At 39.7% G+C, this 17,811-nt stretch overlaps 1 protein-coding gene across 6 annotated transcripts in view; it reads right to left on the bottom strand.

Annotated features, from left to right (window-relative positions):
* atp8a2 (ATPase phospholipid transporting 8A2) overlaps positions 1 to 17,430 on the bottom strand; it is a 510,439-nt gene extending 493,009 nt beyond the window's left edge. For 4 of the 6 annotated variants that reach the window (XR_011886570.1, XM_072263011.1, XM_072263015.1 and 1 more), the window contains exons 1-3: positions 17,244 to 17,430; positions 16,650 to 16,695; positions 6,627 to 6,686 (exon numbers count right to left, since the gene is read on the bottom strand). Coding sequence is in view for 4 of the 6 variants with exons in the window: in XM_072263011.1 (XP_072119112.1) it covers positions 6,627 to 6,686; positions 16,650 to 16,689 (100 nt within the window). In the remaining 2 variants the exon portion in view is untranslated. Of the gene's footprint in view, positions 1 to 6,626; positions 6,687 to 9,718; positions 9,932 to 16,649; positions 16,696 to 17,178 lie in introns of those variants that run through there. The other 2 variants (XM_072263012.1, XM_072263013.1) reach the window with 2 other exon arrangements.
* Positions 17,431 to 17,811: the final 381 nt, after the last annotated feature.

Below are 17,811 nucleotides of genomic sequence, written 5' to 3'. Positions count from 1 at the left end.
GGAGCAACAACACCTTATATTCCATCTGGGTAGCCTCCAACCTGATGGCATGAACATCGACTTCTCTAACTTCCGTTAATGCCCTACCTCCCCTTCGTACCCCATCTGTTATTTATTTTTTATAATTTTTTTCTCTCTCTCTTTTTCTCCCTCTGTCCCTCTCACTATACTCCTTGCCCATCCTCTGGGATTCCCCCCTCCCCCTTTCTTTCTCCCTCGGCCTCCCATCCCACGATCCTTTCATATCCCTTTTGCTAATCAACTTTGCAGCTCTTAGCTTCATCCCTCCCCCTTCTGTCTTCTCCTATCATTTTGGATCTCCCCCCCCACTTCCAAATCTCTTACTAGCTCTTCCTTCAGTTAGTCCTGACGAAGGGTCTCAGTCCGAAACGTCGACTGTACCTCTTCCTAGAGATGATGCCTGGCCTGCTGCCTTCACCAGCAATTTTTATGTGTGTTGCTTGAAATCCCAGCATCTGCAGATTTCCTCGTGTTTGAGTAATATTACCCTTCTCCTTTTAATTCCTCCTGCTCCGTCATGTCTAAAACAATGGAACCCTGGAACATTGAGCTTCCAATCCTGCAACCAAGAATCAATAATGGCTACAATGTCATGATTGCACATGGTGATCTGTGCCCAAATCTCAACTGCCTTTCCTACAATGCTCCTTGCATTGAAATGCACACAGCTCAGAACATTAGTGTCACCATGCTCAACTTTTTGATTCTTGGCCTTGTATGTAGGCTTAACAACATCTTTCTCCACAACCACTCCACTATCTGTTCTGGCACCCTGTTCCCATCCCCCTGAAAATATAGTTTACACAACCCCGCCCCCCCCACGCCCCCTGTGCAGCATTAGCAAACCTTCCCAATAGGATAAATGTCACTGTCCTGATCAGGTGCAAACTACCTCTTCTCTACAAGTCTTTCCATCCTTGGAAGAGAGCACAATGATCTAAAAATCTGAAGCCCTTCCTCCTGCACCAAGTCCTTAGCTACGTGTTAAACTGTATGATCTTCCTATTTCTGGCCTCGTTCACACACAGCAAGAGTAGCAATCATGAGATTGCAATCATGAGATCACAACCCTGAAGATCCTGTCCTTTAATTCAGCACCCAATTCCCCAAACTCACTTCGAAGAACCTTGTCACCCATCCTATCCATGTCAATGGTACCGACATGAACTATGGCCCCTGGCTGCTCAACCTCCTCTTCCACTTAAAAATGCTGTGGACTTGATCTGAGAGGTCCCAGACCCTGGTACCCGGGAGGCAACAATCCGTCCAGGGATTCATGTTCTCATCCACAGAACCTCCTTTCTGTTTCTCTAACCTATGAATCCCCTATCTAAGAAACTGCTACTTTATAATTCTCTTTCAACTCCCTCAACCTTCTAAGGCTAGGAACCTTAACACAACTAATGTAGGCAGGATCACGTATACCATACCCCTTCCTGAAGTCAATGCTTTGCTGACATTGTGGGAAGGGTTGTTGACATGACAGTATGTTACTGAGTTCTCTACCTGCCCCGTTATTATTTGGGATATAGCTCACTACGATGGTATCGTTTGCAAACTTGCAGATGGAGTTAGAGCAGAATCTAACCATGCAGCCTTCAATGTACAGGAAGTAGGCTAGGGAGCTGAGGATGCAATCTTGTGGAGCACCAGTGTTTAGAATAATTATGGAGGTGGAGCTGCTGCCTACCCTTACTGATTGTGGTTTTCTGGTCAGCAAGTTGAGGACGTGTGTTTTTTTATTTACAGACACAGCATAGTGTGAGGGATCCCTGAATTACCCCTATGAACTGTGCTCATTTACCCCTATTAACTGTGCTTTTGAAAAGAGAGAGAGAGAGAGAGAGAGAGAGAAAGAGAGAGAGAGAGAGAAAGAGAGAGAGAGAGAGAAAGAGAGAGAGAGAGAAAGAGAGAAAGAAAGAAAGAAAGAAAGAAAGAAAAACTAACTGTGGGACTGTCACTTTAAGGCACAAGAAGGAACTGGTTAACTTTTGGATTCCTACTGAGTTTGGAGTTGGAGACAGCACCGAGCAGCTCGAAAGTTGCTATGGTGACCGAAGGCAGGTTGTTGATATTTTCTTCAAGGATTTTTGCCTGCTTGCATTTCTTACACAGACAAAGGAAGGAGGGATTATTTGAATGACAGTTGATGCTCAGCACAGGAAGATAAAATAGGAGGTCAGATGATACAGACCTCAGACACATGTTTGGACACTGAATGAGCATTGTTGTGCCCGCAGAAAAAGTGGGTTTTGGAGGATCGATCCGGTGGATCGATCCATCGCCCTAACAGTGGAAAGAGGAAAAGGGTTGACTGGTGGGGAGTTGTCCATGTGTCCACCCTTGCCTGGGAGATAGCTCCACCACAGAAAACCGGTCCCTTTTGTTAAAGTCACAGTCGGTGACTTTTAAAGGATTTTGAAGGACAACGAGAAGATCGATGGCGTCAGCTCACCTGAAGACTCAAATCTCTCCCTCTCTCTCTCCATCACTACTCAACTCAATACATCGAACTGAACTGAACTTTACTCGTCATCATAAGACTGTATTTTTTTACCCCTAGACTTAAAGAAGCTTGGTTTTCATACATATATTTCCAAACTTACTGATATACTTACTTTTATATATATAATCATTGCTAACCTGTTTGATTTATTTACATTTATATTACTGTATTGCGTAGTTACTAATAAATATTATTAGTTTATAGCAATACTGGACTCCAAAGTGTTTTCCATCTCTGCTGGTTCTTTATTCCCGTCACAGGATACGTGACAATAGCAACAGGTCTAGATACTCTAGATAGCATTTGCTGTAGGCCTGTTTTGGCAGTAGGTGAATTGCAGTGGGTTGAGGTTGTCTGGGTGTTAAAGTTGAATCTGAATAAAACTCAGGAGACCAGCTTCTTATCATCACCACAGTTTATTGCACACTCTCCTACAGGAGTTTGAGACCCAGTTGTCAAAGGGAAGGCATGTAAGCACTGCCACCTTCTGACAAGTGGACTGATTTAGTCAGGTTACAGCCGTATATTTATACATAGTAAGCACCATACATTACTATTGCAAGATGTTATTTGAACTGGTACACCAACCAAGTCTGTGGGTGCAAAACTTAATTACTTAGATAAGAGAGTCCACTAAATCAAGGTTTTAATTACGGATGGATGTACTGCCCAGTCCTTATGAGTTATTCTCTTTGCAAGGCCTGACTTAGTTACAGACAGATGTTCATTCCTGTCCTTATCGGCTAGTCCTCCTTCCCCAATCAAACAAGGGTACAATGTATAATGTATAATGTTATCAACCTCCCAATGTCTCTCTGAAAGCGGAAAAGAATTGATAACACAAGACAACAAAGAATTTGCTTCCTGAATACTTTTGGGTGTATCTTATGGATTTTGGGCTGCTGATCATGAAAATCACTAATGACATTTCCCCATCACTTACTATTTTCTTGAAATTGCCTATAATTGTTATTTTGATTCATAATACAAGTTAATTAAAATGTTGCCCACAATATAAGCTGAAGAGTTTTCTATCTTGTCCGAGCATACCTGGGCACGCCTACGCAGGGCAGATGCTGCATGAAGGACAGGTTTTAGAAAAACAGGACATGGAGTTTAGAGGAGGTAGACAAAGATGCCATGATGCACAAGCCAGGAATGGAACATGACACTGATATTGATACAGATTTTGAACCCATTATGTTGAGTGAGCCTGATGTGATAACTCAGTCTGAATTAAATGACCCGGTCAGAGACTTGGTTTTGTCAAAGGCAAAAGCAGAATTACTGGTTTCAAGACTGCAAGGATGGAATCTGCTGTCACCAGGCACAAAGATTTCTGAGAAGGATTTTGATATTTGAGACAGATGTTTCCCAGAACAACTGATGCCAAGATTGAGGAAAGAATTTTTACTGGTCCGTAAATTAAATAGGTCATCAATGACAGGCAATTTGAAGAGCTTCTAGTGGGACCAGAGAAAATCCCCTGGAAGGCATTCATTGCACATTTTTTTGGCAACTACAGAGCACCAAACTATGTGCAGCTGGTTGACAACATGCTTCAAGCTTACAAAACCATGAAGTGCAACATGTCACTAAAGAATCATTTTCTGCATTTTCATTTAGACACCTTTCCTGCAAATCTTGGCACTGTCAGTGACAAGCATGGTGAAAGGTTTCACCAGGACATTGGGGTCATGGAGAAACTGTATCAGGGCAACTGGAATCTATCAATGCTGGCTGATTATTGTTGGTCACCTAAGTGAGAAGCCTCAGACACTGAGTACAAATGAAAATCATCAACAAAACATTTTTGAACTATTGCAAAGCATCAGCACTGTAATGCAATTAACAGCATTATAGTCAATTAAAGTCTATTTCTTGTTTCTCCAAATTCCTACGTTATACAAGTAGTCTGAAATTATATTTGTGTTCAGCTTCAAGTGGTCTATCATAAAGGAAAAAAAAATTCCGAGGAAGCAACACTTTTGAAAAAATTTGTTGTCCAGTGTAATGAACCTGTCTTATCTAACCGCTGAAGACAAGAGTTTACTTCAGTTCAAAAGTTCCTATTCAGTCCCAATTATTCTTTTAGCCAGAGGTTACATAGGTTCAAAATGATTTTTTATATATCCTCAATTCTTCATGGGAAGCTGGAGTTAATGTGTGGCATTACGAGCCTTTCAAAGCATTTCATGATGGTAGATTTCAGAGTCACTAGGTAGTGGTTATTAAGGAAACCTACTTTGTTTTCCATACTTTTAATAAAATACACAATTATCTGCCCTTCTATCAACAATTGACATCTCATTATTTCAGCTATAAGCATCAAGATAAACTTCTACTATAGCATTGTGTTCTTAACTTCTTTAGTTTTTTCTTTCTACCTAAACTATTGTTTTACCTCAGCTCCTCTTCTTTCTCATCTACCCTTCCAACTTGTTTTAAATAAAAGTACAGTTTATATGATTGTCTATTTTTTATTTTATTGGAAAATATTTTAATTTTATTAATTAAGATGGAACATAATTTAGATAAATAAGACTGAAACAGCCTTTCCTAAAAAAAAATTGATCCTGTGAGAGTTCAGTAACTTTGTCAAAATGCAACAAAGCATAGGCTTTAGGTAGTTGAAATTACATTAAACAAAATGCTAGTTTCAAAAGATCAAGAAATGGTTTACAGAGCCACATGTGGAGATCAATTACAAAACTCTCAGAAAATCCCCCCTTGTGATAGAATATTCCAGGGTGCTGCATTTTAAAGTGAATCACAAGCTTGCTGCAGTTAAAAAAATATTTTTGTATAAAATGTAATCTAGAATTTCCAGAAGACATCATTGGAGAAATAACTGCAATTAACTAAGTTTCTAAAATCTGAAAAGTTTACCTAAAATAGACCAAAAACGTTTTGTACTTATAATGCCCAGTGCATTGCTTTAAAATGTTAATAAATCTGTCAATGAAAACTGCAGTAATTTGCTCATAGATCTTCTTTCTATTATTATTTATTCATGCCATAGTTCCTCAACAAGCTTTTAAGATCAGAAAGCAACTTGTGAATCACCAAAATGCTAACGTGCAGTTCCAAATGCATTATCATTCTATCTTCATGTAAACCTACACTCAGTGGCCACTTGATTAGTTACAACTGTACACCTACTCATTAATGCAAATATTTAATCAGACAATCATGTGCAGCAACTCTATACATAAAAGCACAGAGAGACAGTCAACAGGTTCAGTGGTTGTTCACACCAAACATCAGAAAGGGGAAGAAATGTAATAAATTAGTTGCTGTCAAATGCGCAAAATGACAGTGGCTGGGAAAAACATACCATACTTTTCCAGAAATCGTTCCACATTTACAGTTATTGTGGCTATGAATAAGATCATTGCTTTGCAATTTTTGCATGAGGAAAAAAATAAATTTAGAAATTGATAGTAGTCCTTGAAAATAATATACAATGGTACAGACATGTTTCATCTAATTAGAGACTAATTATAAACTGAAATTAAGAGTCTACAAAATATAGGAAAGATCTTGTACAGTAATGTTGTAATTTTATTTTCTTAATCCTATAAATCAATGAACCAGATTAGCAACAGTAATTCATCTCTGTAATTACATCCATGGCAACAGCTTCATCAAAAGGACCATCCCATTTCGGTGAATCACTGTCACTCCCTTACCCATTGCAAATTAATCAGGGAGACTGAGGTGGGGGGGATTAACAATAGACAAAGGCCTGCTGTACAATGGATGCTCCTGAACAGCTCTATATTTAACTAATTTATTCAATTAATTCAAAAATAAACAAACCACATTAATGTTGGCCACTTGCTGATGTCTAACTATGTGCATTTAGATATATATGCCAACATTAATAATGACTTGTAACTTGTTATAAATGTTATGACTTACTCACATTTCACTTGAATTTACTTAATTTTTGAAACAACGTTCTACCAAAAATGTCAAATGCTCTACAGAAAAAGTACACCACAATTACAGAAAATTAACAATTTGTCAATTGACTAAAGCCAGAGATGGAAAGGCAGAAGACTAATGTGCTAATCAATCACAGCTCAGAACTTACCAAGATGATTAGTACAATTCTTCCAACATCTTCTCCATTTATCTATGTAACCATTCAGCTCTATGAAAAAAAATCAACGTTAGAGGAAATGTTGAGGCTATCAATCAATATGTTTATACTTCAAAAATTTAAAGAGTATTTGTAGCCATATATAAACTATAGTAGAAAGAACATAAACACAAGAAATTCTGCGGATGCTGGAAATTCAAAGCAACACATAAAAAATGCTGGAGGAGATCAGGTGGTTGGGCAGCATATATTATTCCTCTCCATAGATGCTGCCTGACCTGCTGAGTTCCTCCAGCATGTGTATGTGTAACTCTGAGTAGAAAGACCATATCCTTCCTATACACTCTCATTATACCAAACTTCATTGTTCATTCCAAGCCACCATCAAAAATAGCACTGACAATGCTTCTTGCTGACATGATTTTAAAATACTCTCAACAATGATTTAACAGCCTCTGTACTGAGTACTTCAACTTTCCTAATACTTACTGCTGTCAAGTTTCTGTTAAAAAGGATACCTTGTGTGCATCTTCAAGATGAACAACCAATTCTCACAGACTGAAAACCCCCAGGAAACAATTCAATTAACCTTTTAAGTATATATGATTCAAGTGGAAGCTGAAATTTAAAAATATAAAAGTTTGGGGAATTTACACAAATTCGAAGCCTGATAGTTTAAGAAAAAGATAGTTTGCAATTACCTTGGTAAGCCATTCAAAACCTAAATTTAAACTTATGAACAAGATAATTTTAAAGCATTTTAAATGTGATTGGTTTGCAAAAAGCTTAAATTCAAATCAGTTCAAGTGATTTCAGATTGACTATGTGGAGCACCATTTGTGAAGGTGCACTTGGCATTACTGTCAACCAGCTTGGCACTTCCAATTTTAACCATACTTGTGTAGAAATCGTAAGGTTGATGTCAGTCGCACAGAATAATGACTGGTTCAAAATCCTGACCAATAAAACAAGCCATCTCATTCTCTGCTTCTGAAAACCTAACACCTTCACTCCTCTCTGTGCAAGAAAGATCAAATTCTACAAAAAGTGTACCCTAGAATCTTCTACTATCATGACCAACAGCTGACTCACATAAACAAGAGAAAATCTGTAGATGCTGCAAATCCACACAGCCTTGCACACATCACTTTTAAAAACTTAGCTGTGATATTTTAAAGTCACTTGGCAGCACTACTACATAATTCCCTTCAAAATGCAGTACTATATGTGTGTCAGGATGACCTTTAACATTTCAAACCAATGACCATTCTTCATGAAGCAGGCTAGACAAAATATTGGTAGAAACGGTTGCATCGGAGGGAAATTGAAACTTAGTAGTTCAATCAAAGTCTTGTGTAGTAATTTTGTTGACTCGGTCTGAAATCAATAAACCACATTAGGAGCAGTAACCCAAAATTTTATCAGTGGAAACTGTTTCATAAAAAGAAATGGCCCATTCTTATCTCCTACCAGGCAGGAGGTACAGAAGTCTGAAGCCCCACACCATGGACTCAAGAACAGCTAATACCCCATAGTTCTTAAGCCAATCACTAAAACCCTAATCACTACAGTTTAGCAAAACTATGACTATTTTGAAATAAAATAGACTTTTTTGTTCTGATTGTGCTTGTTCTTTTAAAAATTGTTTATAATTTATGTTTTTTATGAGAATGCAGTTTCTGTGATGCTCTGTGTCAGCAATGTTACTTTAACTGTTTTTCATTGCACCTGTGCTTATGACAATAAACTTCACTTTGATTAAATTCCATCTGCCCATGCTGTACCCGATTTTCTATCTGACTCATATTCTACTATAGCCTTAACCAACCTTCTTCGCTATTCACAATGCCAACAACTGCAGATTTACTAATCATACATTCCTACATCCAGATGCAAAGTCATTTACACAAGCAATGAGGGTCCCAGGACCGATCTCTGTGGTACACCATAATTTACAGACTTTCAACTAGAAAAGCATCCTTTCGCTACTCTCAGGTTGGAGAAGCAACACCTCATATTCTCTCTGGGTAACCTCCAACCAGATGGCATGAACATCAATTTCTCACATTTCCAGTAATTTTCCCCCTCGCCTTTCCTCTTCTTCCATTCCCCACTCTAGCTCCACTCTCACCTCTCCTCTTCCCCTCACCTGCCTATCACCTCCCCCTGGTCCCCTCCTCCTTTCCTTTCGCCCATGGTCTTTTCTCCTCTCCTTCTTCTCCAGCCATTTAGCTTTTCCACCAATCACTTCCCCGCTTCTTACTTCCTCCATAGTCACTTGGCTTCACCTATCACTTTCAAGAGAAAATGTGCAGATGCTGGAAATCCGAGCAACACACGCAAAATGCTGGAGGAACTCAGCAAGTCAGGCAGCATCTATGGAAAAGAGTACAGTCAAAGTTTCGGGTTGAAACCCTTCCAGTCAGAGAGCAGCAGGGATCACAGAGGGGAAGCAGTGAGACAGGGCTTCACAGAACTCCCGTCGAAGGGAAGATTTAAACTTCTTCAGGGTAGGCATCCCTGGAAGAGACTTCGCAGTGTAGAAATCCAATTTTCAGCATCTGCAGAATCTCTTGTCTTTCTGATACTACCCTTTACTTCCTATCACACTGCCAGTTTTGGATTCAATTAGCAGCTCATGTGTTTCAACAATCTGGACTTGCCTACCATGTACAAACTTTCAAATGCCTTAATAAAGTCCACTTAGATGATGTCTATCATCTGCCTTTAATCTTTTCATTTGTTGCCACAAAATACTGAATCAAATTAGTGAGGCAGTATTTCCTCCACACAATGCCAAACTGTCTAATCATCCTGTCTTTCCAAAATGTTTATGTAAATTCCATATTAAGGGGAACCAAGACATAAATGAACACAAAATGTTATAACCTTCACCTCCACACTACCACCTACCATTTCACCTCCTTATGTATTGTGCTCAACTTTGTGCCATCAGCAAATTTAGCAAATATACTATCTGTCTTTCATTTACACAAACTGTAGGAAATTTACCAATCCATGTGACACACTGTTCATTAAATCCCTCCAACTGGAAAAAGATACATTTATGCCTACTTGATTACCTGAATCATGAGTTTTATTTTCCACAATAAGCTTTGATGCACCACCTCATCAAATGTCTTCTGGAAATCAAGTACAAGGGATTCACCGGTTTCCTCTTTGTCCACCACACAAGTTCCTTCTTCAAACAACTCAATTAGTTTCGTCAAACTGGATCTCCCTTTCGTAAAACCACATTAACTTTGCTCAATTACTTTGAACTTTTCCCAATTGCTTTGCTGCCATTTCTTTAGCAATAGCTTCTTACATTTCCCAATGACAGATATTAAACTATATGGTCTGAAATTTCCTGCTATCTCTTCCCCTTATGAATAAAAAGGAAGGGACATATACTATTTTGGAATTTCATGGCACTTTCCAAGAATCTAGGGCATTAACAATGTACTAGCGGCTCTTTTTAAAACATGAGGATGAAATCCATCTGGACCCAGAGGCTTCAATCCACAAAATAACATTTGACTCAGCAGCACTACTAAGACAGTCATAAGTTTTGAAGTTCCTTCCTCCCATCCTATTTATAGCCCTTTCTGCGACAAAATGAGTGTTTAATTTATTTGCAAACTGGTTTTCCCCTTTATTAATTCCTCAGACTCACTTTCAATAGACCCATTATTAACTTTATTCATTTTGCATATTTTACATGTATTTTATACATATTTCTAGTTAGTTATTTCTCATACTGTTTCTCTTCTTAATTGTTTAATCATTCATTGCAAAATAATTTATCTAATATTCAAACCTGACATCCACTTTTACACAATGATGAGCTGTAACAGAGTTTTCCGCTATCTTTAACAGCTTTCAGTTAACCACAGATGCTAAGTTCTCTCCCTAAGCTTTTTTTTGCTGTAAAGAATCCATTCTATGGGTCTGAGTAATACCTTTAAATGACTACTATTCCTTAATTAACTGATCCTTTAACCTTATTGCCAATTCACTTTAGCTCTACAAGCTAAATTAGTATTGGAAAAAGAGGGTAAACATAATACAGCAAAACACTTTAGAGTGTTTAGTTCAGCAATTTACCATATATGGTTGCCATCTTGACTGTGCCGTTAAGATTAGCACCAAAGGAAAGGCTTATCTGGAAGAATTACTAACAGCAATGAGTGTTAGCCTGAGATACTAACATCAAACTCCTGATGAAATTAGCATAATTGTCTATTAAGCATCATCTCATCCACCAGATGATTTGAACCTGAAGCAAAGCTTAGACAGAAAAATAACTTAAACCAGGAGTTCCAATTTCAAGCAAAACCTTTATTTAGCTCCTCTGCTCTTTTGCTGAGGGAACACCACCAAATGTAGCAACATCATATAAAATTAAGAGGAAAGATTTATTCAATCTATAGAAATATATGTGATGTATGATTTTAAGAATATAGTATATCACTGCACAGCTGCAGAGCATCTTTAGAGTAGAGGATGAAGAGTCAGAAGTTGTGAACTTCATTGGTCCCAACAATCTAGGATAATAAAAAAGGAATAAGATCTGGCAAATGGGTTTTAAGGCAGTAGGAAAGAGATTAAAAAGCAGAACTTCAGATGTACTAATCTCCAGACTAATCTTTGTGCCACATGGCAACAAACAGAGCAAGAGCAGAGATCAAATGGATGTGTGATGGGAGGGATGGTGTTTAGATTTCTGGACAGATTACAGCTCAACAGGACTAGTATATATACTTGCAGTGGAGTTTGCTGTTACTATTGTAAACAAACTTGGCAGGAGTCCAGGATCCCAAAAGGATATTCAGCAATGACCAGAAACAAAACAGTAGGAAGAAGTTGGGAAGCAAACAGTGAAATAAATAGGAATTTAGCACCAGGGCCTCAGGGAAAAAATAGGTGAGGGTAGCATACAGTGGTAGGAAAAGCTCCAAGATAGGAAAACAGTCCTCTTAGGTGGCGCCATCCAATATTGGGTAAGGAAGGCCAGCATTGTCCAGGTTCTCTTGAAGGTTCCATAAACACCATCCTTTGAGCTTCAGCAGTGGAGTTTAAGGTGGTGCTGTGAGACATGGCGACGCATTGATGACAACAAACAAATCTACTAACTATTCTATTAATCACATTTTTTCTGGACAATGATCATTAGTCTATAACTTCCTTTTCAGAGTTGTTCTTTTGAACCACCTGTAAAATCTGGCATTTTTGTGGTGTTCTGGAAGGATTCAGTGAAATGGAGTCTCGAAGAAGCAGTACAGTTGTAGTGGTGCTGTGGGCATGGGCCAAATTGAGCCGGCAGCGGAGCCCAGGCCCAAGAGTGAGGAGCGGGCCAGCGTTTCACTAAATTCGGCGCCGGGCTAGATTGAAAAGGTTGGGTATGAGCCGAATTGATATGGTGGGACCTGGGCCTGACAGTGAGGAAGGAGCTGATGTTTGGCCATAGCTGGAGTGGACTTGGAGTCAAATCGAAGCACCAGGGCCCCGCCCCAAGAACAAGGAATGAGCTGATGTTCGGCTGATTTAAATGCCAAGCCAGACTGAAAAGGTTGAGGTGTCGGGCCGGAGGCGAGGGACACACCGGTGTTTGGCTCACTGCTTTGCAAGGTTTACTCGTCTCTGCACTGAACTGAGGCTGTGGCCTGCAACTAATGGGCTCCTGAGCTGGCTGCAGCGGTGAACTGGCTTTGTAGCTGTGGACTCACTTTTGTGAACTTTAGTGCTGAGCCTTATTTGTTTATTTTATTGTTTGCATGATTCGTTCCTTGTTTTTTGCACATTGGGTGTTGAATAGTCTTTTTCAAGAGGTTCCTTTGGGTTTCTTTGTTCTTGTGGCTGCCTGTAAGTATACAAATTTCAAGGTTGTATGTAGTATACATGCATTGATAATGAATGTCCTTTGAACTTTGAGATTGCAGCAGATATGCCAGGGTGACTGATACCCAGAAATACTGGCTGGATTTCCCAAACGATGCTAAATAACCCAACGTTTTATAGGACAACACAGTTGCTTGCCTGTTAGAGCTGCTGCCTCAAAGTACCAGGGGCCTGTGTCTGTTCCTGACCTCAACTGCCAACTATGTGGAGTTTGTATATTCTTCCTGAGACCACATCAGTTTCTCCAGGGTGCTCCGCTTCCCTCCCACATCCTCAAGAAGAGCAGGCTGATTTAGTACATGGCCACTGTCATTTTCCCTCAGTGGTAAGTGAGGGGTGGAATCAGGGGGGGAGTTGGGGAGAATATGTAAAGAAAGTGATTAATGTAAGAGTACTGCAACGTGTAGACTTTGTGGGGAAATAGCCTGATTCTCTATCAATATAGAAATGATCATTAACACATTCCATTCTAAAATAAATTTTTAATCATATATTGCTGAAAGGAAAATTTATGCAACTGAATTTCTGATAAATTATTTTTTTTATCTGCTATGTATCAAGAATTAGCTTATGCTGGTTAAATCCTCTGATTAACTCTAGCGGAAGCAATTAATATTATGACATCATCTGAGATCAAATTAATGTTCAGTTAATATTTCTTCGGCATGATTTGTCACAATACATTTTTTAAAATAAATTTTATTCATAAAATTATTTACAAGAAAAAACTGTTCAATGCCTTTTCATTCTTTATATTGATAGTGATTGCTTTCTGTACTGCTTCATTGCATTCATACACATCAACAGCACTGCTGTTACTCGTGTGGCCCTCAGGAATGGTTTACTACTCCTACAATTGAGAGACCCATCATCTCCTATAGCAAATGAACTTTACACTGTGGTCCTTCCCAGCGAGCCCTGCCAGTGGTTGCACCAACCTTCAGTGCATCCCTCAGCATGTACTCCTGAAGCCTGGACTGTGCTAGTCGGCAGCATCTCTGCTGAACATCGACGACGCCTCCATAGAGATTGTTAAGAGCACCAAATTTCTTGGTGTTCACCTGGCGGAGAATCTCACCTGGTCCCTCAACACCAGTTCTATAGCAAAGAAAGCCCAGCAGCGTCTCTACTTTCCGCGAAGGCTGAGAAAAGTCTGTCTCCCACCCTCCCATCCTCACCACATTCTACAGGGGTTGTACTGAGAGCACCCTGAGCAGCTGCATCATGGCCTGGTTCAGAAATTGTACCATCTCGGATCGCAGGACCCTGCAGCGGATAGTGAGGTCAGCTGAGAAGATCATCGGGGTCTCTCGTCCCGCCATCACAGACATTTACACCACACGCTGCATCCGCAAAGCAAACAGCATTATGAAGGACCCCACACACCCCTCATACAAACTCTTCTCCCTCCTGCCATCTGGAAAAAGGAACCGAAGCATTCGGGCTCTCACAACCAGACTATGTAACAGTTTCTTCCCCCAAGCCATCAGACTCCTCAATACCCAGAGCCTGGCTTGACACCAACCTACTGCCCTCTACTGTGCCCACTGTCTTGTTTATTATTTATTATTATTTATTGTAGTGCCTGCACTGTTTTGTGCACTATATGCAGTCCTGGATAGGTCTGTAGTCTAGTGTAGTTTTTGTGATTTTTTCTTACGTAGTTCAGTGTAGTTTTTGTATTGTTTCATGTAGCACCATGGTCCTGGAAAACATTGTCTCATTTTTACTATGTTCTGTACCAGCAGTTATGGATGAAATGACAATAAAAAGTGACTTGACTTGACGTGACAGCAGGCCAACAATTTCTGGGCAGACCAAAGGGCATCTGTCAATCTGCCAGCAGCACTTGATGTTTGTCTCCGTGAGTGTCCCTGGGAACAGCCTGTAGATCAGAGAGTCCTGTGACACACAACTGCTCAGAATGAACCGTGACACAGAACCTTTCATCTTTCTCCACATGCTTTTTATCAACCCACAGTCGGCAAAGAGGTGTGTTACCATCTCTCCCCCACTAAAGTCATCCCACAGGCAGCTCGCTGTGGCAAAGTAATGTTCCAGGTATGCAAGGAAGATCTGACTGGGAGGACTCCTCCCATTGCCAGCCAGGCAAGATCTTGATGCCCCTTGGTGAGGTCTGGCATTAAGGCATTCTGCCAGAAGGTCTGGACGGTCTGCTCAGGAAACCACCCCACTGTATCCATGAGCCTTTTTCCTGCAGTGTCTCCAAGCTGACCAGTGCATGATGGACATGGTCAAAGGTGTTGGTCCAGCAGAATTTTTCACAAAGGACAGGTAGTGTGGCAACATCCAACTGACTGGGACGTTGCACAGCAATGGGGCTAAAACTATCCTTCACAACACCGGAAAGAGACAGAACCTTGGCACGTAGTGGTACTTGGTGTCCACGTAGTCAGGTTCCACTCACAGCCTGATGCAGCCACACATGAAGGTAGTTATCAGGGTGAGGGGAACATTGGGTATGCTTTTGCCTGTTGGCCAGGGGCGTGCATTTGACCTGTCTGACCCACTCCATCTTGGATCGCCAGATGAAACCTGAAGACAGCTCCGGAGATCCCCAAGCTGGAAGAGTCGGGGTACGGGCCACACCTGCGCCAAGTACAGCAACCCTGAGAGCACCTCACACCTTATGACCAGGTTCCTCTCAGTTATCAATAGGGAGTATCCTCCCCACAGTCCCAATTTCTGTTTTACCGCTCCGGCCAATTCTTGTTGCCTCAGCCCCTCCGAACCAGATGCCCAACACCTTCATATGCTCAGATCTGATGATGAAGGGGACACTGGATCAGTTGAGCCAGTTGCCAAAGAGCATGGCCCATTCTTGGCAAGTTAAGCATGGGCCCTGAAGCCAACTCAAACTGGTCACAGATGCTGATCAATCTGCACACTGACTTTGGAATTGTGTAGACGATGGAGATGTTGTCTATGTACAGGGAGGTTTTTACTTGGATTCCTCTACTACCCAGAGGTGTCACTCCTCTTATGCTCTCATCCTTCCTGATGGCTATACAGCACACAAACAAGACAGGGTACGTATGTTGGCGGATAGTTTTATAAATGTTGAAGAGAAATTTTAAACAAGCTTAAATATAATCTCTTCAATCACCTTTAACCCAGGAAGAGAATTCAAGAGCTAGATTGAGTAAGCTTTAACAGGATACCTGTCAAAGGAAGGCAGTAATTGTTGGAACACATATAAACATGAGAAACTGTGAAAAAACTGAAGATTACATAATACATAAATGAAATAAGTAAATAGAGCAGAATGAGCCTCAAAAATACAGTTACCAAGGCAATATATTGATTGCTAATTTTGCCCACCGTGGCTCAACTCTAATATGAAGTCTCAGGAAAAAGTTTGTGAAATTAACCTTGAAAAACGTTAATGGTGCTGTAACAACTGATGATTCAATGCAGGAAGTGGCTATTGACCTTAATGTGCAAATGCTGGCTCTCAGAAATTTTCCTTTTAGTGTCTCACACATGAACATTTTACTTTTCATTTTATCTTTTAAAGCCTTTTCCTTCTGCCATAATTTGTGTAATTCTTTTCCTAACCTTTTCCAATAAGAAAAATCTTGACAATGTTTTATTCTCTCAATTATGAACCTGTTCATAGTCTGATTTACTGTTTCTAATTTATATAAATTTTCTTTTGACATTCAGAGCCTCAACCTGCAGCATCATAATAATGGTTACTAAATGAATACAGATAAACTTAAATACTGGCATACATTACAATAAAAAAAAATGTAAGATCACCTCTGATACAAACCTCTCAATGATAAGTTTCGTTATTGTTTCCATCTGGTACAGGTGACAGTACTTCACTCAATACTACTATTAAGTACAATTAGCATCTACACCACAAAAGCTTCAGCATACTACAAGATTGCGAGAGCTTCTCTGTAATAGTTTAATGGAGCATAGTTGACATCAGATAATATGGCTAAATCTATTATTAAGCACTAACATTACATTGGCCACATTAGCACATGATCATTACAGTACTGCATGAAAACTTGTTTTACTGCTGATTTCCCCCCAGGAAGAATGGCAATTAAAATTATGCAGGGATTTGGACACACTCACCCCTCTCCTCCTCTTCATAATCTTCTGACAGTTCTTCCATTTATGACTGAAAAGATAAATACCAAGCTGTCAGTGGCAATTCTATTTATAAATTGATCAAATATTACTCCATTTTTGATATGTTGAATGATACAGTATTCATCAACTGAAATGTACAGTACATTTGTGGTGTTCTGCTCCTAGGATTAGGATTCTTTTCATGCCATATTTAAACAAAATGTAAATTCAGGTATACCGTACAATACAATTTATTCAGCTGAAGCACCTGCTGGAAGTGTTCAGATTACAGAATAAATTTAAAGTCTGCAGAGAAACAAACCTGCAAAATTAAAATTGATAATATACTTTCAATGATTGCAGTATCTCAAAATGAACCTCTTTCTGATCTATTGTCCCATGAAATTATCTTCATATGGCGGATGTGTCTATTTTATTTCTCACATGGCATCATTTTACATAATTTGTCCATGACTGAATGGAAGTCTCATCAACAACCCCTTTCCTGTATTTCTGATAGTCATTAACTCACTCCATTGCACTTCGATATAGCAAATGCTTTCCAACCAAACTTATTCCTCGAGTAGTCTTCAGTACCTTCTTTCCCTGCCACCAGGCATCACAGTCTTAGGAAAGATGTCTGAATCGCACCAACAATGAACTTAAAACATTTAAACAGATCCCTGAAATCTGTAGTGGGAATCTGTGAGAAGAAGAACAGGTCTTACAATATCTGTTAACGAAAGAACCACTCCTATTTAGCAAGAAAAAAATCAAGCTCTCCTTCCCTTATTTTCACACAATTTTAATGAAGAAATGGCTAAGAGGAAATAAATTTCACAGCTATAAGGCAATTGGATAACATCCAATTGAAAATGGGTTGGTTTTTATTATGAACATTGACATAGAACTTGAATACGAAACGTCTTCTATTTATGTTGCACCTTTCAAAGAGTCTCTCAGAGTATTTTACAGCTGATAAAGGACTTTGGAATTGCTGTCACTCCAAAGCTCCACTTGGAACACCCACTGCCAGTTATCTGCACTCGAGTCAAAGAAGGGATGCATCTGCCAAGGAATGACACAGATCTCCTCGCTACCAATTCATTGATTGAGCTGATAACAAACAGCCTATGTGCAAAAGAAGATAAACCATGCAAATAAT

The sequence above is a fragment of the Mobula birostris genome, chromosome 7 (assembly GCF_030028105.1).
Source record: "Mobula birostris isolate sMobBir1 chromosome 7, sMobBir1.hap1, whole genome shotgun sequence".
Classification (NCBI taxonomy): domain Eukaryota; kingdom Metazoa; phylum Chordata; class Chondrichthyes; order Myliobatiformes; family Myliobatidae; genus Mobula; species Mobula birostris.
Note: the sequence above shows the minus strand (reverse complement) of the source record. Positions and strands in the feature narration are given on the sequence as shown.